This window comes from Lissotriton vulgaris, chromosome 1_1, assembly GCF_964263255.1.
Source record: "Lissotriton vulgaris chromosome 1_1, aLisVul1.2, whole genome shotgun sequence".
In the NCBI taxonomy this organism is placed as follows: domain Eukaryota; kingdom Metazoa; phylum Chordata; class Amphibia; order Caudata; family Salamandridae; genus Lissotriton; species Lissotriton vulgaris.
The window spans coordinates 332,754,508-332,778,261 of record NC_141685.1 but is presented as its reverse complement, the minus strand read 5'-3'; the positions used below and the strand labels follow the sequence as shown (position 1 = coordinate 332,778,261).

General features: G+C 46.4%; 1 protein-coding gene across 1 annotated transcript in view; it reads left to right on the top strand.

Annotated features, from left to right (window-relative positions):
* The window catches only part of STIL (STIL centriolar assembly protein), a 340,881-nt gene that overhangs the window by 276,442 nt on the left and 40,685 nt on the right, over positions 1-23,754 (top strand). Inside the window, exon 14 of the mRNA XM_086952397.1 lies at positions 188-413. Coding sequence (XP_086808523.1) covers positions 188-413 — 226 coding nt within the window. The remainder of the gene's footprint in view (positions 1-187; positions 414-23,754) is intronic.

Genomic DNA, 23,754 nt, shown 5'->3' with positions numbered 1-23,754 from the left:
TGCAGTGACTAGGTGAATTTGAGCTCCCAAAAGTCAGCATCTGTCAATGATATTGATCATTGACAGTCATGAAGTAGATAATATGCCAAATCAATTATTGTTCACATGATAGGAAAATAGCATTTGATGTTAGTTACTGGTTTGTTTATTTTGATTTTTGGTAACAGAAAATGTGCTTCTCTAAAAGGTGCCAGTCTCTTTTGGAACTCTCCATGCATTGATCAGGAAGATTCTGCATCGCCTGAAAAGCAAAATGTCGATAATGCAGATGACCTCACTGTTTCAGTCAACCTTGGGGAAAATATTAGTCATGCCACCATATCTTCTTCATTTAAAGCTGTTGACATTTGTAGCTTCGCAGAAAGCACCCAGGATGTAGAGGATGAACCCGGTCACTCTTCTGATTCGCTCAGGTATGATCTGGTCTTTGGAAAAATTCCCTTTTTTACAAGTTATAGAGGCTAGTCTGTCATACTATCCCACTCCTTTGTCCAGAAAACGGTGGCTACTTAATGATTGAAACTTTAACATGTCTATCTTTATCATCTGAGGTGGAACAGCATTTGCTGAGGGTGGTGTGCAGGTTTTTTTCTTTTCTTACTCGTAATTTATCTTTTGTTTGAATGCCCAGATACTCGGATGGGAATTGCCTCCGCTGACAAAAAGGACTGGAAGAAGCTTCTCTAAACAAGTATTTGCAGAGCTAATGGGTCTCAGCTGTGAAACCTATTGGCTTTGCCAATGCTTTCTTTGGTTCGATAACTGCTGCAAATGTAGATGCATCCACATCAGTCAATTTGGAATGTCTTTATAATATTTTTACAAACTCATTTAAAGATTACTGTGGTGGATGCAATGGGTTTAATAAAAGTTTCCAAAAAGTCCTTTTCAAAAACCGATCTCCCCCATTATTTTGTATTGGGTGCCCAACGCCGTGTTGGCACTCTACACCCGGCCGCCCCTGTGCCGCTGAGGGAGTACGTTTGGTACTGCCTTGTAGCCCTCCCTGTCCTTACCTTAACTCCTGGAGATCAACACCTGACAACGCTTTACTTACTGCAACTTCGATAACCCATAGTCTGCATTGGCTACATTGTGTGCCCAACCCAAGACTGGATCTGTGAGTCACGTGCTTACCTTCAAAACTGCATTCTTGTCTTCCTCCCATAGGTTAACATTGCTAAACTTGAAAAATTGCAGTGTCCACTTTTTTAAGAGAAAATTATTTTTATTTAAATACATACTCGCCTTTCAACTTACATCTTGGTCTTAAACTAAATATTGAAAGAACCTTAGTTTTATAAAATTGGTGTGGATCTCCTTTTTGAGCAGTGTGTCGTTTATTAGTGACTGTGTATAACAAAATGTCTTGATGTCTCTGTGTTAGGCCTTAGGCTGCCCGACCACACTACCACAAATGGAGCACTTTGGCTTTACATGGAGCCCTGTACACTTCTGGGGGAATCACTGGACTCTTCACACGATATAACCCCGTAGTGGTATTTCACAAAGTGCCAGCTAGTGGTATTTCACAAAGTGCCAGCTTCCTACACTATGCAAAGGCTGTATCAATGTTGGACACAGGATCATATATGGATCGTGTCATGTGAACAAAGTTAAAAGTAAGGTTCAAAATTGCAAGCCCGTTTAAACTATGATATAAGCAGCGTCCACACTATACTAAATGAAATTTAACTAAATCCCCTCAGATAGGATTTACATGTTCATGAATTGTGTAATGAAATCTAAAAAAGAATTCAAATAACATGAATTCTCTTCCAAGGGATCCTCATAAATAGTCATAAGCACTAGAGTATTCCCGCCCATGCGCAGGACCCCGGAAACACAATCGTTTATGTGCCCCATATATATATACACCTACTTAGTCTGGTCGATACAGTGCATTCTGGGATTTGAAGTTCTATATACAGATCATGAACCATCACAGGTGTGCCGACAGCATTAGGGGGAGGAGTTTTGGGTGCAAGCACGTATTTCACACGGGACGGAGCTAAGAGGTGAAGGACTCGCTACAGTGCTGGGCGCTGAGGAAGGCTGTTTTGCCGAAATGCATTCGCCACCACTGGGATCATATGAATAAAACGTGCTGTCAGCCCTGAAATCCCCTCTGGCCTCTGATTTCTTCTCCTAAGGAATTTATCTTCATATATACTGCGCCTGCCAGGGGCGCAGCACAGCAGGCCCTGCTACACCAAGTGTCCTGGATTTACACTGGCACCCGCTGTTTCCAGCGTTATCGAGATCGAGGAATCGATATATCCGGAGACCGCCAGGAACCACAGGCTAGCATGGGAGGACTGAGGTATTTTATCTCTATTGGGCGCAATGTCTCCATTTGACAGCACATACCCATTGCGAACCTGAGCGGAACGGCTGCAGCAGTACGAGGGGGCTCAGGGCAGCAGCCGTGGACTTTTTCTTGATCTGAGGCTCCCTTCATCACTCACCTGCAGGCTTGCACAGACCTACTGTCTCTATTCACTCTCCTACGCCACCTACTCAGTCTGGCCGATACAGTGCATTCTGGGATTTGAAGTTCTATATACAGATCACAAACTATCACAGGTGTGCTGACAGCATTAGGGGAAGGAGTTTTGGGTGCAAGCATGTATTTCACACAGGACGGAGCTAAGAGGTGAAGGACTCGCTATAGTGCTGGGCGCTGAGGAAGGCTGTTTTGCCGAAATGCATTCGCCGCCACTGGGATCATTTGAATAAAGTGTGCTGTCAGCCCTGAAATCCCCTCTGGCCTCTGATTTCTTCTCCTAAGGAATATATATATATATATATATATATATATATATATATATATATATATATATATATATATATATATATATATATATATATATATATATATATATATATATATATATATATATATATATATATATATATATATATATATATATATATATATATATATATATATATATATATATATATATATATATATATATATATATATATATATATATATATATATATATATATATATATATATATATATATATATATATATATATATATATATATATATATATATATATATATATATATATATATATATATATATATATATATATATATATATATATATATATATATATATATATATATATATAATCTCCTGGCGGTCACCAGTAGGTAGTTATAGTTAGGACCTAGTTTCCATAGGAAATCCTCAACATTCGATTTGAAATAACTTTGGCGCCGGTCGACGAATACACGTGAAATTCTCCAAGAAAATGGCCTGCTCCGCTCCTTCCCTGAAAGTTTGGGAGTGATTTGTGAAGCGGGGGTTGAGAAGAAAGGGGGATCCCAAAACGTGTTTGTTAGACCTGTCAGCCCTTTGGGTGGTCCCTCCTATCTTTTATCCCCTTTCTGCCTCCTATATTTTTCTTGTGTGTCCACTATATATATTTTTTTTCTCTGATGTTGACCCTAGGTCTCTGGGCGCCTCATTATGACTTTTTAGTAATGCAGCGCAGGGGCCCTTGTAAAATGGAGGGAGAATGGGTGCTTAACACAAAATGGTGGCCTGTCAACTGTCAACGTTTTACCTCATAGTTAGGGCCATAGGTTAATATTGGAAGAGATCTAGAACCTTCCGGCCCATTCTAGTGACCGGGGCCTAGGGTATATAAGGTCAGAACCTGGGCGGCCATTTTGAGCATCATAGGGCTAGCAGGAGTGCAGGCTGTGGTGTCAGGGGGATAGGGCACTGAGAGGGTTGACTTCTCTTGAGGGTTGCTTCCTTACCGCTGTCATCACCCCTCTACCCGTAGACCTGACCTTGCCTAGGAAAGTTACATGATGAGCCCCGCCTTGGTGTCTCCACGCGAGAGGAGGAACTGTCCCTTGCACCAAGTTGATCTAAATAATTGCTGGGGCCTGTGCTGAGGGGGTATTGTGGCCCCTTTTTAGGTCTCGCCTGTTGATGCGCATGCGCATCGTGCAAGCGAGATTATGGGGGCTTATCCACTCTTTAACCAACTTGCAAGGAATCGTGGCGATTCCTTGCAGTGCCCGTGACTTTTAAGCTCAATGCGCATGCGCATTGAGCTTAAAAGCGCGTGCACATCAGTTCCCTCAGCCGCACTCCAGGCCCCCGCTCCGCCCCCTCCCCTGCCCGCCGTGTCGCATTTCTCCTCCCCCCTCCCCTTATCTGCCTTCCCTCCGTCTGTTCCCTCTCCCCGCTCCGCCCCCTCCCCTGCCCGCCGTGCAAAGGAAAGGATTAAAGCTCTTGATATTACATGCTTACTCTCTGAAGCACCTTTAACACCCGTAAACAGAATGTTCGACATCTGCCCGGACCCATTGTTTGATTTCCCACTTGACCAGATATGTTTCGTTACAACTGAGAAGCTTCACTGGATCATACTTGTTAGTAAACGTCCTTTAATCCTGGTTTTTATCTTGAAGATCTCGCTGCTCCTTGTTTACAACAAAGGAAAGGATTACTTATTTGCTGTATTACAAACGAATGCTACCAAGAGCATTTCCCGCCCGGCCGCTTTTAATTTCATTTCGCAAGCAGTTCCCCCTCCTCCCTCTCCTCCCTCTCCTGACTTTCTCCTGCCTGCCACACCTCCCATAGATTGGAATATATTATCTTATTCACTGAAGCTTCATTATACTCATTGCTAGGGTATTTCAGCAAGATCAACGGGAAGCTAATTTAAAAATTACATTTCAAGTTCAAATACTATGTAGAAATATTTCCCTTTAAATTGAAGCTCTTGATATTACATGCTTACTCTCTGAAGCACCTTTAACACCCGTAAACAGAATGTTCGACATCTGCCCGGACCCATTGTTTGATTTCCCACTTGACCAGATATGTTTCGTTACAACTGAGAAGCTTCACTGGATCATACTTGTTAGTAAACGTCCTTTAATCCTGGTTTTTATCTTGGGCATTGTTTATCGCTACCTTTCACGCAGTGCTGTATCTACAGCGCGTTTCCCTCAACTGTTCTGTCGGAGTGTTTCGTGAGCGCCCTGGTATTGAATTGCCTCGTCTGCCCAGCGATTACTATTTGTAGCGACGCTCTCACCCTGGAGTTGTGATGTTATCTGAACTCACCTTGCCTAGTGATTGCAATTGAAGCGACATTCTCCCCCTGGTGCCGCTTCCGTCAGTTGTAGCCAGTGGTTTTGGACAGATGGCTGCCTAACCCTCCCCTGCCCGCAGTGTCGCATTTCTCCTCCCCCCTCCCCTTATCTGCCTTCCCTCCGTCTTTTTTTTTTTTTTTACCCGCTCCGCCCCATCCCCCAGCTCACATCTCCACACAGTGATTCCTCTCAGCGGGAACTCTCTTGCCAGAGCGTTCGGCGGCCTCCCGCCTAGTGTGCGCTCAGCTGTTGGGCCTCAGCGAACGTTCTACCCGCTGTCTTCCTTCTGGGACTGAGTTTTTACACGTGCAGAGCGGTGTTCTGCACACAGCGGGAGCTCTGTTTTTCAGATTTCTTCAAAGGCAGTCACGAGTTCTTAGGCCACATAATCTTATCTATTTATCCTCGCAGCTGGAGCATATTTCTTCAAGTGGCAGTCACGAGTTCCTGAGCCACTGAATCATTATCGATTTCTTCGACCTGCAGCACGGTCAAGTTACCTTACTCATGTAATTGCCTGCCAGTTCTACATCGCTGACAGGCACAGCTCATTCTAGAGTGGATAGTTCTTACTTGGCTGGCTATTCTGACACTTGTTTTCATTCTTAGAGGCTCTCTTTAGGTCTCGTGACCTATCAATGCGCACCGCTCTTCCGCAGTACTGCAACCTACACCCTCCCTCACCCTCACTCACCCTCAACCCCTCACCCTCACCCTCACTCACCCTCAACCCCTCACCCTCACTCACCCTCACTCACCCTCACCCTCACCCTCACTCACCCTCAACCCCTCACCCTCACTCACCCTCACTCACCCTCACCCTCACTCACCCTCACTCACCCTCACCCTCACTCACCCTCACTCACCCTCAACCCCTCACCCTCACTCAACCCCTCACCCTCACTCAACCCCTCACCCTCAACCCCTCACTCACCCTCACTCATCCTCACTCACCCTCAACCCCTCACCCTCACTCACCCTCACCCACCCTCAACCCCTCACCCTAACTCACCCTCACTCACCCTCAACCCCTCACCCTCACTCACCCTCACCCTCACCCTCACTCACCCTCAACCCCTCACCCTCACTCACCCTCAACGCCTCACCCTCACCCACCTTCACTCACACTCACCCTCACTCACCCTCACTCACCCCCCCCTCACCCTCAACCCCTCACCCTCAATCCCTCACCCTCAATCCCTCACCCTCAACCCTTCACCCTCACTCACCCTCAACCCCTCACCCTCAACCCCTCACCCTCAATCCCTCACCCTCAATCCCTCACCCTCACTCACCCTCACCCTCACTCACCCTCACCCACCCTCAACCCCTCATCCTCACTCACCCTCAACCCCTCACCCTCACTCACCCTCAACCCCTCACCCTCACCCTCACTCACCCCCCCCTCACCCTCAACCCCTCACCCTCAATCCCTCACCCTCACTCACCCTCAACCCCTCACCCTCAACCCCTCACCCTCAATCCCTCACCCTCAATCCCTCACCCTCACTCACCCTCACTCACCCTCACTCACCCACACTCACCCTCATTCACCCTCAACCCCTCACTCACCCTCACTCACCCACCCTCACTCACCCTCACTCACCCACCCTCACTCACCCTCACCCACCCTCACTCACCCTCACTCACCCTCACTCACCCTCACCCTCACTCACCCCCAACCTCACTCACCCTCAACCCCTCATCCTCACTCACCCTCAACCCCTCACCCTCAACCCCTCACTCACCCTCACTCACCCTCATTCACCCTCAACCCCTCACCCTGACTCACCCTCAACCCCTCACCCTCACTCACCCTCAACCCCTCACCCTCGAACCCTCCCCCTCAACCCCTCACTCACCCTCAACCCCTCACTCACCCTCAACCCCTCACCCTCACTCTCACTCACCCTCACTCACCCTCAACGCCTCACCCTCACCCTCACTCACCCTCAACACCTCACCCTCACTCACCCTCACCCTCACTCACCCTCAACACCTCACCCTCACTCACCCTCAACCCCTCACCCTCACCCTCACTCACCCTCAACACCTCACCCTCACTCACCCTCAACCTCTCACCCTCACCCTCACTCACCCTCAACCCCTCACCCCCTCACCCTCACTCACCCTCACTCACCCTCACTCACCCTCACTCACCCTCACTCACCCTCACTCACCCTCACTCACCCTCACTCACCCTCACTCACCCTCACTCACCCTCACTCACCCTCACTCACCCTCACCACCACTCACCCTCACTCACCCTCACTCACCCTCACTCACCCTCACTCACCCTCAACCACTCACCCTCAACCACTCACCCTCAACCACTCACCCTCAACCACTCACCCTCAACCACTCACCCTCAACCACTCACCCTCAACCACTCACCCTCAACCACTCACCCTCAACCACTCACCCTCAACCACTCACCCTCAACCACTCACCCTCAACCACTCACCCTCAACCACTCACCCTCAACCACTCACCCTCAACCACTCACCCTCAACCACTCACCCTCAACCACTCACCCTCAACCACTCACCCTCAACCACTCACCCTCAACCACTCACCCTCAACCACTCACCCTCAACCACTCACCCTCAACCACTCACCCTCAACCACTCACCCTCAACCACTCACCCTCAACCACTCACCCTCAACCACTCACCCTCAACCACTCACCCTCAACCACTCACCCTCAACCACTCACCCTCAACCACTCACCCTCAACCACTCACCCTCAACCACTCACCCTCAACCACTCACCCTCAACCACTCACCCTCAACCACTCACCCTCAACCACTCACCCTCAACCACTCACCCTCAACCACTCACCCTCAACCACTCACCCTCAACCACTCACCCTCAACCACTCACCCTCAACCACTCACCCTCAACCACTCACCCTCAACCACTCACCCTCAACCACTCACCCTCAACCACTCACCCTCAACCACTCACCCTCAACCACTCACCCTCAACCCCTCACCCTCACTCACCCTCAACCCCTCACCCTCACTCACCCTCAACCCCTCACCCTCACTCACCCTCAACCCCTCACCCTCAACCCCTCACCCACCCTCAACCCCTCACTCGCCCTCAACCCCTCACTCACCCTCACCCTCACTCACCCTCACTCAGCGCAACCACAGCATCTTCACTAAATATATTTAATAAACTTTAAGCTATTGGCAATATAAAATAAAATCCATTTTATTTACGTATTAATTATTAATTGTTTTTTAAAGCCATTGATTTTTTTTATATCAATACATATAAGTCACATATAAGTCCCGTTAATACAAAACATGTTGCTTTACAAATGCTAGAGGTGTCACATTTACAAAAATTATAACTATTGGCTTTGTAAAGAAGAAAGCTATTAATTTAGCTATTTAGAAAAAACAACACATAAATAAAAAACAAAAAAATAAATAACACCTATAGTTCAAACTTTCCTACTGCGAGACCTATTGCATTTCCAATGCTTGTTGATCTTTGAGGGTGAGAGCTGCCCCGAGGCCACTGGATAGTTCTGGGGGTCAAGTGGAGACTGGGAGATCTTGATTCCCCCCCTGTTCTCTAGTGGTCTCACTCCTGTGCTGGCCTGTCCCATCTCAGCTGTGTCGTGGTCTGCCGGTAGGTAGAGGTCGCCTGACTTGAGACATTGATCCGGGAAGTGCCCCGTGTGGGAAGTGGGACTCCCTCCCAAAGTAAGAAGCCGGAGGGGGGGAAATTGTGCCGCTTGTACCGCCGCCCTCGCGGAGGTGATTGCGGTTGAAGCAGCGGTGCGACATCGAGGTGTCCCGACCCTAGCGCCGACCCAGCTCGTCAGTTTCAAAAGGGGCGGAGCGGCCTTGAGGCGTCCCTTCTTACACGCAGACCCAGTGAGGGCTTGTCAGCCTCATTGAAGGAGCAGCGCGATAGCGAGACGCCTTCCTCCTGCGCAGGTCAGCAGGGGGAGGCGCGGCATCACAGAAGAGGTGGCGCTGCGCTGTGGTGTTCTTCTGACCGCGCAGGCCCAGTGGAGGGTTCGGCGCCTTAGCTGGTGAGGCGTATCTGCAGCGGAGCTGAGGAGGAGCAGCCTGAAGAGATCTGAGAGCCTCGGCAGCCGTGCCTGGGTTCTCCCACAGTAGTGTCTGCTCCCCAGAACAGGTAGAGGGTGAAGGCCTGCCTTTCTGGCGTGAGGGCAGATATTCTCACCGGAGACCTACCGGTGAGGAAGTGAGCTCTCCAAGTTGCCGGTTGACTGATACTAAAAGCCTCGAGCCTACAAGTAATCAGGGGAATTGAGGCTGGTGCGGGACACAGACTCAGGGAAAATACTACAGGGCCTAGTGAATGGCTTAACTTCCTGTTCCCTGGTAGAAGCCGGGACAAGAACCAGGAGAACTTTAACTGATCAAATTACACCACACATTCCGGGTCCTGCCAAGCATAAAACCCCTGCTGGATCCTTACTAAGGCCATTCAGAGGCCAGAAGGTTGTATGTACTAGACAGAGTGTATGAATACTGGCCAAAATTAATGCCTATTCCTGTCCACTGGGGATACCCGAGTCTGATCGTTGTCTTATTACTGCAAATACCCGCTTTACTAGAAGAAGGTTGTAATTCTGTGTCATGATCCAAGGGATGTGCATACTTGATTCACTATGAAAAAGTAATAATTTTGCTGTCTAATTTATTGGAACTGTGAATTATCTACGGGAAGATTGAGGAACCAGGGTTCCTGCTGGGCTCTTATCTTAATGTGTTAAAATTTTACACTGCTAAAGGAGTAAGCTAAACTAAAGAATTTTATAAAGCATTCCATATTTTTCTAACAAGGTGTGGTGTGATTTGTTTTTAGTGGAAGTACGCTGGGCTATTGTATTAAGCGTGACGCAAATGCAACAAATTGCCTTAGAGATAGGCCTTACCACTTGAGCCAGGTGGACCGGTAACCCCAGGTCCACAGTGTTTTCCCCATGCAATTTTCCATAGGGACATTTAGCCAAAGCAATAGCCCGAATGGCTGAACGGAATTACACCAAATTTGGCAAAAAGGTAAAGTTCGGTTCGCAGATTACCCTTTTTTTTAAATGGTGTAAATCCGTTCAGTAGTTCCTGAGAAAATTGAAAGTAAAATCATAGATATATCTGTAGATGAAGTACTGTACTCTGTACCTTCCCGAGAACGAGCTTCATGCTAATTGGCTGTCAACACTCCAAACCAGGAAATGTTGGCAGCCATCTTGTGCCTCGGTAGAACCGAGGCACAAGAAAGCAGTGAAACAAACGCGCAAAGGGGGCAGGGTAGAAACACCCTGACCCCCCTAGGCCTCCTCAGGGGGTCCCACAAGGACCCCCAAGGCCCAAAAATGTTTTTTTTTTTTTTTAAATCACGGGGTACGAAGTACATTACTCTGTACGGTACTCTTTACTGTACTCTGTACTGTACTCTGACCCCCAGGGACCTCCAGTATGCAAGGGGAATTAGTTCCCCCTCTGCAAACGTGCCAGGGGGCTGCGTTGCAGAGAGGTGTAAAAAGGGGAGTGGCCTCATTACACCTCTCTGCAATGCAGCCCCCTGGAGGTTCCTGGTGGGCTTGTTGTCCCCGAGGGACCCCCAGTATGCAAGGAGAGTTAGTTCCTCCTCTGCAAATGTGCCAGGGGCTACGTTGCAGAGAGGTGTAAAAAGGGGGTTGGCCTCATTACACCTGTCTGCAACACAGCCCCCTGGTGCATACTGGAGGTTCCTGGTGGGCTAGTTGGCCCCCAGGGACCCCCATTATGCAAGGGGAATTAGTTCCCCCTGTGCAAACTCGCCAGGGGGCTACGTTGCAGAGAGGTGTAAAAAGGGGCGTGGCCTCATTACACCTCTCTGCAACGCAGCCCCCTGGTGCATACTGGAGGTTTTGCAGCGTGAATCTTTCTGGATTCACTATGCTGTGCATTATTCCGCGGTCTAGTGGTTGGGTCCGGAATTGTAGTCTTTTGTTTGGTTTTTTTTTTTTTCGTAGCCCAGGTGGGCGTTGACGGCCCACCTTTTGGTGTCCTTCCTGTGACGTCGGCATGCTTCCTGCGGAAGCTCCCACCCTTGGGCGCCATCTTCAGATTCTTTTTTCCACCTTTGGGTCTGGATCGTTCCCGAGAGGGCTCCAGAGATTAGGAGAGAAGAAGCAAGACTCAAGTTTATGGAGAGAAAAACATTGGAGAACACGAAGGAAGACTACACCATCGAAAGGACGACGAAGAAAGAAAAGATTTCAACACAGTTCGACGTCCAGAGGAGAATGTGCAATCAGGGAGCCCCCTGAACGCAAGATATGGACAACACACCAAATTCTGCCGCAACTGTCATCATAAGTACGCACAGAAGGACCAACATCCAGTCTGTAACCTCTGCCTGCCGGTCGACCACGTAAGCAAGGACTGCAACGCCTGCTCCGCATTCACGCCGAAGACTCTTCAAGTGAGAGAGAGGCAAAGAATAGCAAACTACACCATGCAGGGCAAGGGCCAACCACCGTCCCTTCCAGACCTGGGACTCTCGACCGACGAGGAGGATTACGTCGCCGAAGAAGACATCGGCTACACGGTCGCAGAGACCGATAATAAGAAGACTACAGAAAAGGTAGGAGACTCAACGCCCCAAAAAGGCCCGAAAGACTCTCGACAGTCTTCCCAAGACTCTCGTAAAAACGAGGGCAAGACCCAGAAAGCGCCGACGCCGAGAACTTCGGCGTCCGCAGCAACATCCAGGCCCAGCGGATCCTCACAGAAGGACTCCCTGGCGCAGAGGGACAGCGACCAACCAAAGTCGTCGAAAAGCGTCCAAGAAAAGGAGCGCTCGACTCCGAAAACATCTTCGAAGTAGACGACGAAAGACGCAAGACCAGTCTCTATGCCGAAAACAGCCTTGCCGCCGAAACCAGTCTCGACGACGAAAACCATCTCAACGCCATCTAGCGCACCAAAGAGAGCGGCACAAACACTCGACGCCGAACAGGCGGCGGAGTTTTAAAGAAAGAAGAGGAGACTCGAAGCAGAGATGGAGAACATCCTGCAGCGAAAGAAAGATTACGAAGAAAAAATGAAATCTTACACAATTCCTTCGAGGCCCAAGTCACCAGTAGACATTTGGTCGAGGAAGTAGAGGAAGAATTCGAGGTAGAATCTGCGTCGGAGAGCTTGGAAGATCTGGCATATCAGGAAGATGATACCCCCTATTACGAAGAGGAGGGAGATGACGACCAGAGGGCTTACCAAGAATCGACATACTTGGATACACAGGAGGTAGAGTGGCAGGACATCGAAGCTGAGAGTCCAGAAGAGGGAGTGGACACATATCCAGCGAGGCCCTCGCCATCGGACGACATTGGACTTTACAATGAATGCATCAAGACCGCAGCAACAGTGTTCAGAGTCAAGCTCGAGGAGGAGGTGCCGAAAGGGGATTTCCTAGTAGAAACACTACTCCCAATGCACACTAGGAGCCAGTATCTACTAATGCTTGAAAGCATCAAAGGGCAAGGTAGAGAGGCATTCAAGGAGCCTGCTACTTGTAAACCCATCACGCCAAGGACGAAGAAAAAATACAAGCACTCCTCAAAGGACCCACCCTACATACAGGGGACAGTCGCTGCTGACTCCATCACTGCAACAGCAAGAAGAAGGGCCAATGTGCCAACTACTTCAGGTCCACCCCCTGACAAAGAGAGCAGAAGGATGGACCTAACAGGAAGAAAAATCGAAAGGAATGCCGCTATGCTGGCTATGTTGGCTAATTCCAACGCACTGCTCACCAGACACCTTTATCAAATCATGGAGGAACTGGGGCAGTTGGTGAAACACCTCCCTCAGGAATACCAACAAAGGGCTTCGCACCTGGTAGAGGAGGGGAAGAACTTGCCAAACTCTTGCCTAAAAACAGCACTGGACAGGGCAGACACGGCCAACAGGGTTATGATGCTGGGCATCACAGAAAGAAGACAAGCCTGGCTCAGAATATGAGGCTTTAAACCGGAGGTGCAACACAACATCCTGAACACCCCGTTCAACGGTGAAACACTGTTCGGAGCACCAGTGGTCGACAAGCTCTCACAGCTCAAAAAGGATAATGACACCGCAAGATCCATGGGGGCCTTGCAATTCAGGGGAGCGAAGAGAGGGACCCCGTCACGGAGACCACACGGGAGAGGGGGAAACCAACCGGGAACGTCGCATCAGTCCTTACAACAATCCCACCAAAGCGACACCCATGCGCAACAAGGCCAGAAAAAACAGCAGTGGCAATACCAACATAGGGATAAACAAAGTGGAATCCACTCAGAGTGATAGTGATCCCTAGAGTGATGGGGAACACACAGTGTTGTTTAAATGCCCCTCACACACCAACAGGCCCCTTGGTGTCATGCTTCATCATCGGGGCCTTCGCACCCCTCTACGGGATGCGGCGTGCTACGACTCGCGGATACGCAGGAGCACTTGAAGTGAACTATGTGTGGGGGGGTGTGTTTTTTATACAAAGGTGTGAGTGAGGTGAGGTGAAAAAAGTGAGTGGTTAAAAAATACCTGGCACGTGGGAAAAAAAAATACTTTATTAAATCCCCGGCTGGTATTATTAAAATAAAAGTGCAGGGCGTGGTTTAAATAGATACATATTAGGGTATCCAGACCACTGTATCAAAAAGTCAACATGTTTCGGAGGTCAAAGCCCCCTTCTTCAGGACAATGGTTAATGCACTTACCCTCGTCTTACTCACATGTAAAATGTAAAAGTGTCAATAAAAATCACCACAATGTGTAATGTTCCTAACAATGTTAAATGTTAGTGAATGTCGTTACGCCCAATTGGCGTGAGAACCTGTGGAGACAAAATCATAGATAAACATACAGATCTATAATTCACAAGTTAAAGGAGAAGAATCAAGCTTCTCTGAAAAAACATCAGGTTGAACCAAAAATAATGGGACCCTGGAAAGGAAAAAGAAAAAGGACACTACAGACACATGGACACACACAACAACAAAAATACTCTCTGCTCAGATGGAAGGAGAGCAAACATAAAGGAATAAAATCTTACTTAAAGTTCCCAAATACAGGACTTCATGAGCCTTAGCGTATATTGGGGGATCCTTCCTTTCTAATCAGAAAACCTAAGGAATCAATATCAGGGGTTCAGTAGGAAAACTCTGTAATCAATGCGCCAATAGTCCAGAGAACAACTGCTTCTCTCAATGGTCTATAACTCACGGTTACTGCACCAGCTAATCGCCTGCCTTCCCTCAACGTGGCTCCGATGAAGTGAGCTACGAAGAATTCAAATATATATATATATATATATATATATATATATATATATATATATATATATATATATATATATATATATATATATATATATATATATATATCCAAGGCCTCTTGTAGGCCGAAACGTTATGCTGTCTGTTGCGGAATAAAAATCACTCACAGAAATCTGGGTCTCCTGTTTCTTGGTGGTACTGCGGCTGGAGTTGAGTTCGTTTGCTGTTGCATTCGAAACAGGGAAAAACAACAGCAACACATGTTTTGAGTGTTTTAATGCATATCAGTCAGAAGAAACTCTCACATAAGACTGAAAGCATATACAGCTCCCAGGCTGCATTGCGGAAACATAGTCTAAAAAGACTCAAATGCTAACTCATAGCAACATAGAGCTAAACTGGCACCGTGCCTTTTAAGGCAGTCATGACCCCCAGCTTCCCATCATGCCTCAGGGGTGACAGTTAGGTCAGTTGTTCTTTCCGGCTCCTTCAGGAAGGGTCCTGGTTACACACCTCTACTTCTTTCTGATTTTAGTCAGAAATAATCTTCACTTTTTTGAAATTTTTTGACTTACTTCGACGTCTTCCATCTTCTGATGTAAGGTTCTGTTTTTTTTTGACAGTTTTGGGCATTTCTTTCTACTCAAATTGCCATCCCTTTTTGACCCCTGCCCTTCTTGTGGTAAAAAGGCCAGGTCAGACTCTCATGAAGTCTGTATTCTTTGTTTGCCTAAGGACCATGACCGTAAGGCTTGTCCTCATTGTCAGACCATGTCCAAAAGGACTTTAAAGGACAGAGAAAGAATCTGTCTTTATGGACTGGCAGAAAAGTCTTCCAGAGGCAGGTCACGGATGAAGAAGGGCTCCAAGAGGGCTAGATCTCCATCCAGACGCAAGATCCCTCACCCTTCTACCTCAGCGTCGGGCTTGGCACTGAAAAATCTACCACCGGTAGGTTATCTGTCCAAGGAAAGTGAGTAAATTTGCACGCGACCAAGCCGACTATACAAATGGCCAAATCTTCACATTTGCACGAAAATATAATGACACCAAATGCCAACAATATAGCGACCAGGGAAACGAACAAAAGCCTCCTCAAGCTGCAGCAAGAGAAACTGGTAACAAAGAGGATGAAATTTCCAGTTTGAGCTCTGTTTCACTCACCAGCGAATCGAGTTATGATTCAACAAATAACGAACAACCTGCAAATATACAAAAAAAGAAGACAAAACAACCTTGGCAGAAGAGGAAGTAGTAAATGAAAAATCTATTATAAATCTCTCTGACGTCACATTAACTAAAGCTGAACAGCAACTCCTAGCTCTCGATCTGAACTTTTGTCCTGAGCAACCATTTAAATATGCCTCTACAAGAGTCAATGTATATTGTTTCATCCGGAAGCTCAAACTTAAAAAAATTTGGCCCTACAACAACTGAAGTCTAATTCCGATAGAAGTACCTCATCCAATCTAAGTACCTCTAATGAAGAGAAACAAATATTGGCGGCGGATGTCCCTGTACTCTTAGATATGCATGATCTTAATCAGGCAACCAATTCGCAACCTATGGGATTGACTCTGATCTCAGTACTCAAAGAAGACTCAACAAAATTAATATGGCACAAAAGGGAGCAGGCGCGACTCCTTTTAAAGGTAAATCTGATTTTGTCCCACTTATGGCCAAAGATGCTTTGGACACATTTCATGACTGCATTACGTCTGAAATTAAACAGCTGTACATAAAAACAAACAACCACAAAAGGCATACATTTAATCAAATGCGGGCCAACTACCACGCATTAATGAAAAAGTTAAGCAACAACCCTGAAATTGTGGTGAAAACGGCAGACAAAGGTGGAAACATCGTTATATGGCCCAAATCTGATTGTAAATTGTTACTTGTATAGCGCACTACTCACCCGCAAGGGTCTCAAGGCGCTTGTATGAATACCGCTGTGGAACCCATCCTGGCTTTCCCTGTGAGGCGTCCACTCCTGGGCACCCCCAAGGTGGAGGCCAGGCATCCTTAGCGTTGTGTGGGCCGTTGTGGAGATTAAGCAAGCTATTGCCCAGAGTTGCAGAGTGGGACTCCATGATTGGAATAGGCACCGAGGCGAGAATTATCAGGTCCGTGGAATTTTTTCTTGAGCCCAAGACCCGCCGAGGCGGGGAATTGAACCCTGGTCCCGGGCTAGACCTCTGCATCAGGGTCTGCCGCTCTAATCATTGAGCCACACTTCTCCACACTTACACCACTGAAGCTTACAGACCATTAAGCGACAATGCTTGCTATATTAAATCGAGCAACAAAGAATATTTCAAGGCCAATGAAAACTTGAATAAGCTCCTATTAAGATGGCCTCATTTCTGGAGATGAATATAAATTCATGTATAACGAATTCCCAGTCCTTCCAGCTTTTTACCTAATACCGAAGGTCCATAAAGGAACTATGCCCAAACTCGGTAGACCGATTATCTCAGCGATCAACAGCATGGGAGAAAAAGTTGGGCAATATATTGACTTTTTCCTTCAAGACCTGGTAAGCAACCTGCCCAGCTTTGTTTGTGATACGAGTGACTTTTTGAAAAAGATAGAAGACCTTGAGTGGCAGGACGATATGTTGCTAATAACTTTGGACGTTGAGTCCCTTTATACAAGTATAGCCCATAACTGTGGTCTTAAGGCAGCAGGACACTTTCTAAGTCTCAGACCTGTGGAATGTTATGAGCATAATAAGGCTGTATTGAGTTTAATGGAATGGTGTTTATATAATAACTATTTTGTATTCGGAAAAGAGGTGTGGAGGCAACTGAGGGGCGTTGCGATGGGAGCCTGCTTCTCCCCCAGCTACGCGTGTTTACACATGGGCTGGTGGGAGGAGCGGGTTCTCAACGCAACGCACCAGGTGTGGGTGAAGGGAAAGATCATCAAATACCTGCGATATATAGATGATATTTTTATGGTGTGGCAGGGAGACGAGAAAGAAGCATCTGCCTTCATTGAAGAAATCAACAACAACTCCCTTAACCTGAAGTTTACATCTCATATCAGTGCTAAGCAGGTTGAATTTCTTGATGTCAAAATCTATATTGACGATTACAATAGAGTACAGACTACACTGCATAGAAAGCCTACTGCAGGTAACGCCACCTTGCACGCCTCCAGTCTCCACCCCAAACATACTATTAACAGCATTCCTTTTGGTGAAATTTTACGGCTCAAAAGAATATGTAGTTCCACTGACGACTTTGATAGATGTGTGGGGGAACTACGAGACCGGCTGAAAATTCGAGGCTATTCAGACACTATGTTTGAGCAGGCATTGGTCAAAGCCAATTTAGAACGAGGGCCAGCCTTTTCCCCACTGACACTACTAGCAGCCAGGCTGTAGTGTCTACCCCTGCTGTAGATGAGTTACAAAATAATTGTCCTAGATTTATAACAGCCTTCAGTGATCAAGAAACTAAGATCAGACAGATCATTAACAAGAATTGGTCTATTGTTCTCACAGACAATATATTAGGGTGCATGCTACCGAATAAACCATTAGTGACGTTTCGCAGAGCTCGCAGTATGGGGGCAAGTCTGGATCAAAGCAGTCCTGAACTCAAACATAAGGCGAATTGGATGCAACCTGCAGCTGGGTTTCGCAAATGATCTAGTTGTAGGGCCTGCAAGTTTGGTGTGAAAGAAACTCATTACCGCACCCCTTTCAGTTGCACTGAAATTCCCATCACAGGCAATCACACCTGTAAAACAGAATTCGCCGTCTACGTCCTGGATTTTACAACCCCTCCGAGCCATCCTTCATAGCGACCCCTCATATCCGGTGGCTCGCCATTTTCAAAGCAAACACAATAAGGATGTGAATTGCTTAACTTACTATGTAGTGGCAGCGATACCTAAACTACTAATAGGAGGCAATAGAGAGCTCAAACTGAGACAATATGAGTCTAACATGATCCTTGAGTTCGACAGCAAGTGGCCCAACGGACTGAATAACACTGAGGACTTGCATATCTTCTTGTAATATGTTCTGTCTGGGCTCTGGTATTGACTCCCCAAGCATGCACCCATAGCCCCCAGGTAGTCAGGTTCCCTGTTGCCTGTGGGGATGATTACCTGTGACATATTTCTTGACCCTTTAGATGGTTTTTGTGCTCCACAATGGCTAGTCAGGCTCCCTGCCATTGTAATGTATCCATCAGTTCTCCAGCTTCTTCATGTGTACATACGTGTGCATATATATCCAATATTCTGTTTTTTTATCAGATCCTTGCTATCACTTTTTTATACACAGGGTGTTTTATTCACTTTTAACCATGATAAATTATTAAACCAATATGTAATGTTTTAATTAACTTTTTTTCTAACAAAAAGAGGTCTTGTTTAATCCCAATTGTTAAGATATCATTTATGCATTACAGTTACAGGTTGATTTATCATGCACTGCAGCACTTTATCCCGACTGTTTGTACGTGTCATATAACTTCTCGCACTTTAGGCATCGACCGGGTGTCACCATTAGCAGCACTATAAGTTTCCCTGCCATTTCTTGCTATTATTCTCCGCTGATAACATAACATTTACTATGTATTACACTGAAATATGACGTTATGTTATAGATAACAGAAAAGAAAGGATTTATCCTGCTATAACAAATGAATCGGTAAAACAAGAATGTTTTTTACTAGATTGTCAATATGTTTATTTTCATGTGGCGCATTTTACATTGATATCTGCGTATTTTGCACACAGAAGTCCTATGCACAGTATGTTTTCTATCTTTATGGTCACATGACCAGATTGGAGGCGGGATGCAGGCGGGTCACTAAGCATTATAAAAAGAAAAAAGTTACATTTGGTCATTTGCATGTGAACAAGGGCTGTCCAAGCTCGAAACGCGTCTTGCCCTTTTATCCAGCTGAAATGCAATATAGAACCTGTAATTCGACTTGGTGGCCAGTCTCCTGCTTGCTTCGCTGATCCGAGTTGTGATTGGAGGTGGCGTTTTGGAGGTTTCGCGCATATATATATATACTAGCAGCCTGTCCCGACGTTATCCGGGTATGAATTGCTGCCGGCCAGTAGTATATTGTTTTGTAGGATTTCGTTTTGATAGCATTTCTTATCTGTGACAGGCCTGTGAAACGCTCCGATTCACAGTGCACTGCTGATGCACTTAAGAGTGCACTTTCAGTAATGTGTGAACTAGAGTTTCCCTACTTTATTTTTCCTTGCAATATTATATAGCGCGAACTCGACAACATGGCATGAGCACAATTTACATTACAGAAGAAAACATTGATTTGTGGTAGACACGGGGAGACAAAGCGTTTTGCCTGGAATCACAGGATGTTGAGCTGATGCCGAGATTCGAACATAGCTCCCCAGCTCTAAAGTTCGCAATTCTAGAACTTGTGGCGGGAGATGTGTCTAAAAGTGTATGTCAGTGCTGGCCATTATTTAGAGAGACCTGTGCTTTTTTCATATGGGTGGTGAAAAAATGAGTATGTTGCTGGAGATGTGGGCCGCCGTGCCACCAATGTACTTACCGGGGGAGGGTAAACACCCAATATTCCGCAACTTTCTTTCTGCATACCATCACTCTGCATACTTTCATTACGAAAGTACCATGACTCCGCACGCAATGCCATTATAACGCATGGCATTACATTTTATATGCTTTTACCACGCATACATTTACAACGAAATTCGTTGTTAATGCATGAATGGTAAAAGCATGTTTTTAAAAAAATGTTTGGATAAGGTAAGTATGGGTATAGGGGTATATGCTTTGGGGTACTGAGGTATATGTTTTGGGGTGTTTGGGTATTTTAAGGGTTCAGATATAGTTTTCGGTTATGGGGTACAGGGGTAGTTTTAGGGATAGGTATGGGTTTTGGGGTACAGGGGTAGTTTTAGGGATAGGGATAGGTATGGGTTTTGGGGTACAGGGGTATTTTTAGGGTTCATGGCTAGGTTTGGCTTTTGGGGTACAGGCGTGTTTTAGGGTTCAGGGGTAGGTTTGGGTTTCGTGGTACAGGGTTATGTTTAGGGTTCAGGGCTAGGTTTGGGGGTACAGGGGCATTTTTAGGGTTCAGGGCTAGGTTTGGGTTTTGGGGTACCGGGGTATTTTAAGGGTTCAGGGCTAGGTTTTGGGCTACAGGGGTATTTTAGGGTTCAGGGCTAGGTGTGGGTTTTGGGGTACAGGGGTATTTTTAGGGTTCAGGGCTAGGTTTGGGTTTTGGGGTTCAGGGGTATTTTTAGGGTTTAGGGATAGGTTTGGCTTTTGGGGTACAGGGTATATTTATAGGGTTAAGATGGGTTAGTGTTTAACCCCTTCGACGCGGATGACAAAGCCAGCTCGTCATGGGCGTTACCTGCGCTACGCGGATGACGAGCTGGCTTTGTCACGTTACCCGCGATTTTCAAATTTCAGCGCACAGCGGGAAAACCCGCTAGCGCGCATGCGGTTAAGGGTGTTGGGGTATTTTAAGGAGTACGGGTGGGTTATGATTATGGGGTGCAGGGATATTTAGTGGGAGCAGGGTGGACAACCGGAGCTGGAATGTACAGAACCTGGGAAGAAAAAACAATGAAATATGGGCACAATGCTCGCTTTTTTTTTGTAGCCGTAATCCCGTGCCCCGCACACGCCCCCAGGACAGGCCCACAACATACGTTATGAGACATGGCATGAAGGGCGGAATGTACCACACACCCCCAGCACACGCTCACATCACAATGCAGACACGCCCACAAGGGACTAATTTGCTGGCACTGTTCTTTTACCTTTTAAATGTATATGGTGGGCGTCTGCATAGCCTATGTCCTTCTGCTGCAACTGCCCTTTCCAACGCTGTATTGGGTGTTGTGATTGGTGCTGTGGTTCCTGAGATTACCAGCCTTAAAGGTTTGGGCTCTCTTTATTATATTAGTATAGATATATATAGATGTAGATAGCTATATAGAGATAGATCTAGATAGATAGATATAGATATAGATAGATAAATAGATATAGATAGATAAATAGATATAGATAAATAGATATAGATAGATATAGATAGAGATATGTGGGGCACATATATGATTGTGTTTCCGGGGTCCCGCGCATGGGCGAGAATATTCTAGTGCTTATGACTTTGATGAGGATACCGCTGGAAGAGAACTAGGATTACAGGTAAGTGCTTAATCCCAATGTACACTCGCCCTCAATCTATCATTGAATTCACTTAGGAATTATGTCCTAAAGTTTGACATCATGGATATTTTTTCAAGTATTTAATTTGAAAAAGTTCCAATTGACCAATATTTCTTTGTTTTTTTTTTTTAAGTTGACATTTGACAAAATGAGCTTTCATAGTGATGAATATATTGTCATCTTTTTAATTATTAAATTGTAGTCAACTGTTAAGATTTACAGCCCTGAAAAAGGTATGTGAGATCGAAAGAATAGCGTTGGCCGTTTTTGTGGTAATTTTACAGCACTAGCTATTTTGAATAAAGTTTCTACGTTTGTATTCTTGCCAAGACCACAAGTTGATTTTTCTCTGCTGCTCACAAGGGAACCTTTTTTATGTATTGTGTACTGGTTGTTAGAAAGTGCCTCTCTCAGCCACGGTTTATTATTATGTGACCATTTTGACAGCTAGCTCCTGAAAGTGGGGTACTCATTTGCTCATACTTGTATACACTATACCAAAGTAAGGTATCGTGTGCACAGTCCAGTGAGTCCCTAAAGGTATAGCAGAGGCTAAAGTAGATAATACCTTACTCTCTTTTGTGGCAGTGTGGTTGAGCAGTCAGGCTTATCAGAGTGTAGTGTTAAGCATTTATTGTACACACTCAGGCAAGAAATGATGCCACAAACTTAAAGACCTTATTCAGACCAACTATTTGTATAAAAAGTTGTTACTTTGTTATTTTAATAGAACCCAGAATTACTTAGTTGCAGGTAAGTGATACATTAAAAGCAATACAACTTTTCTCAATATGGTGTGTACTGGTTTTGTATAAGCATACAAGTTACTAGTATAGAAAATAAGTTGTAAACTTTTTGGATTACTTGAAACTATTTCTGATTATTTCTAATTACTCCTCAGTTGCGTTTCTCAGCTTAGTGCAAAACAATACAGTTTAGGTGCTGCAGTACATTAGAAAGCAGGACAGTTCACTTGTAGACACTGTTACTTTGTTGCTATGGAAGGCAGAGCCAAAACTTAGACCATTTTTCAGTAAAAGGCCACACTACGCAATCCTATGGGAAAACGAAGTTAGTAATTGCAGGTATGTACAATGACTTCTGGAGTGGCCCTTTAGGGGGTAGAACCAAGGTTTCCCAAAGTTCAATTCTGCACTCAAGGTGCACCACTAGCAGTACTAGGGCGTCTCGGTGCAGAGGGCAGGGGTGCCAATGCTAGTCAATGGGGACTAGGGGCACAACAGTTGGGGGCTGCTCACAGGCAGGTAAAGCAGCCTTGGAAGTCATTCTTTAGAAGTTGAGGAAAGTACAAAGGGGGACCCAAGGCAGCACTAAAATTACTACGCCAGCCTCACAGGGGTGGCCGGGTGCAGGCGGCTCACACAGCGTCAGGCGGCCAATGTTACCCTAATGACATAGTCGGTTCCTGTTTTAGTCTGCAGGCTCAGACCAGGGGGTCTCTTCGACGGAACCAGCAGCCAGGGGACGAAGTTGAGATGCCAGGCGACGTTGGGACATTGTTGGTTCTGGTCCCCACAACGCAGGGCCAGAGTATGCAGTGTTTCTTCAGATGTCTCGTTCCTCCCTACCACGCAGGTCGCTGTCGAGGGGGGGGGGTCTTGGTGCAGAGGCTGCAGGTGTCGCCAAGAAGGCTGGGAGATGTCACCCCTCAATGGATTCAGACCCGGGACCTCTGGCCAACTTCTTCTGGACCCAGGCTGTGAATGTTTGGTGCAGAGGTAACGCTGGAGTTCTTTTTGGCAGTCTTGGGTCTTTTTCGAAGCTGACCAGTCCTGGGTCTTTTTCGAAGCTGACCAGTCCTCCCAGGGCTTTTGGAGGTCACTGGTCTTTAGGCTGGAAGCCATCATGCTGCAGGGGTTTCCTGAAGGTGCAGGCAGGCCAGTAGAGCTGGGGTCCCTGCATCTTCTACTGCGTCGACATCGCCACCCTTCTTTAGGAGTCAGGAACTGAAGAGTGGGCTTCACCTTGCCTCCCCCACTTGAGGGGTGAGGTTAGCAGAGGTGGGCACACCTTCTGGGCTTTCCTGATATTCCTGCCTGTCTTGCCACTGAAAAGGGAGTGAAGAGCGCTGGGGGTAGCTCTGCGCTTAAT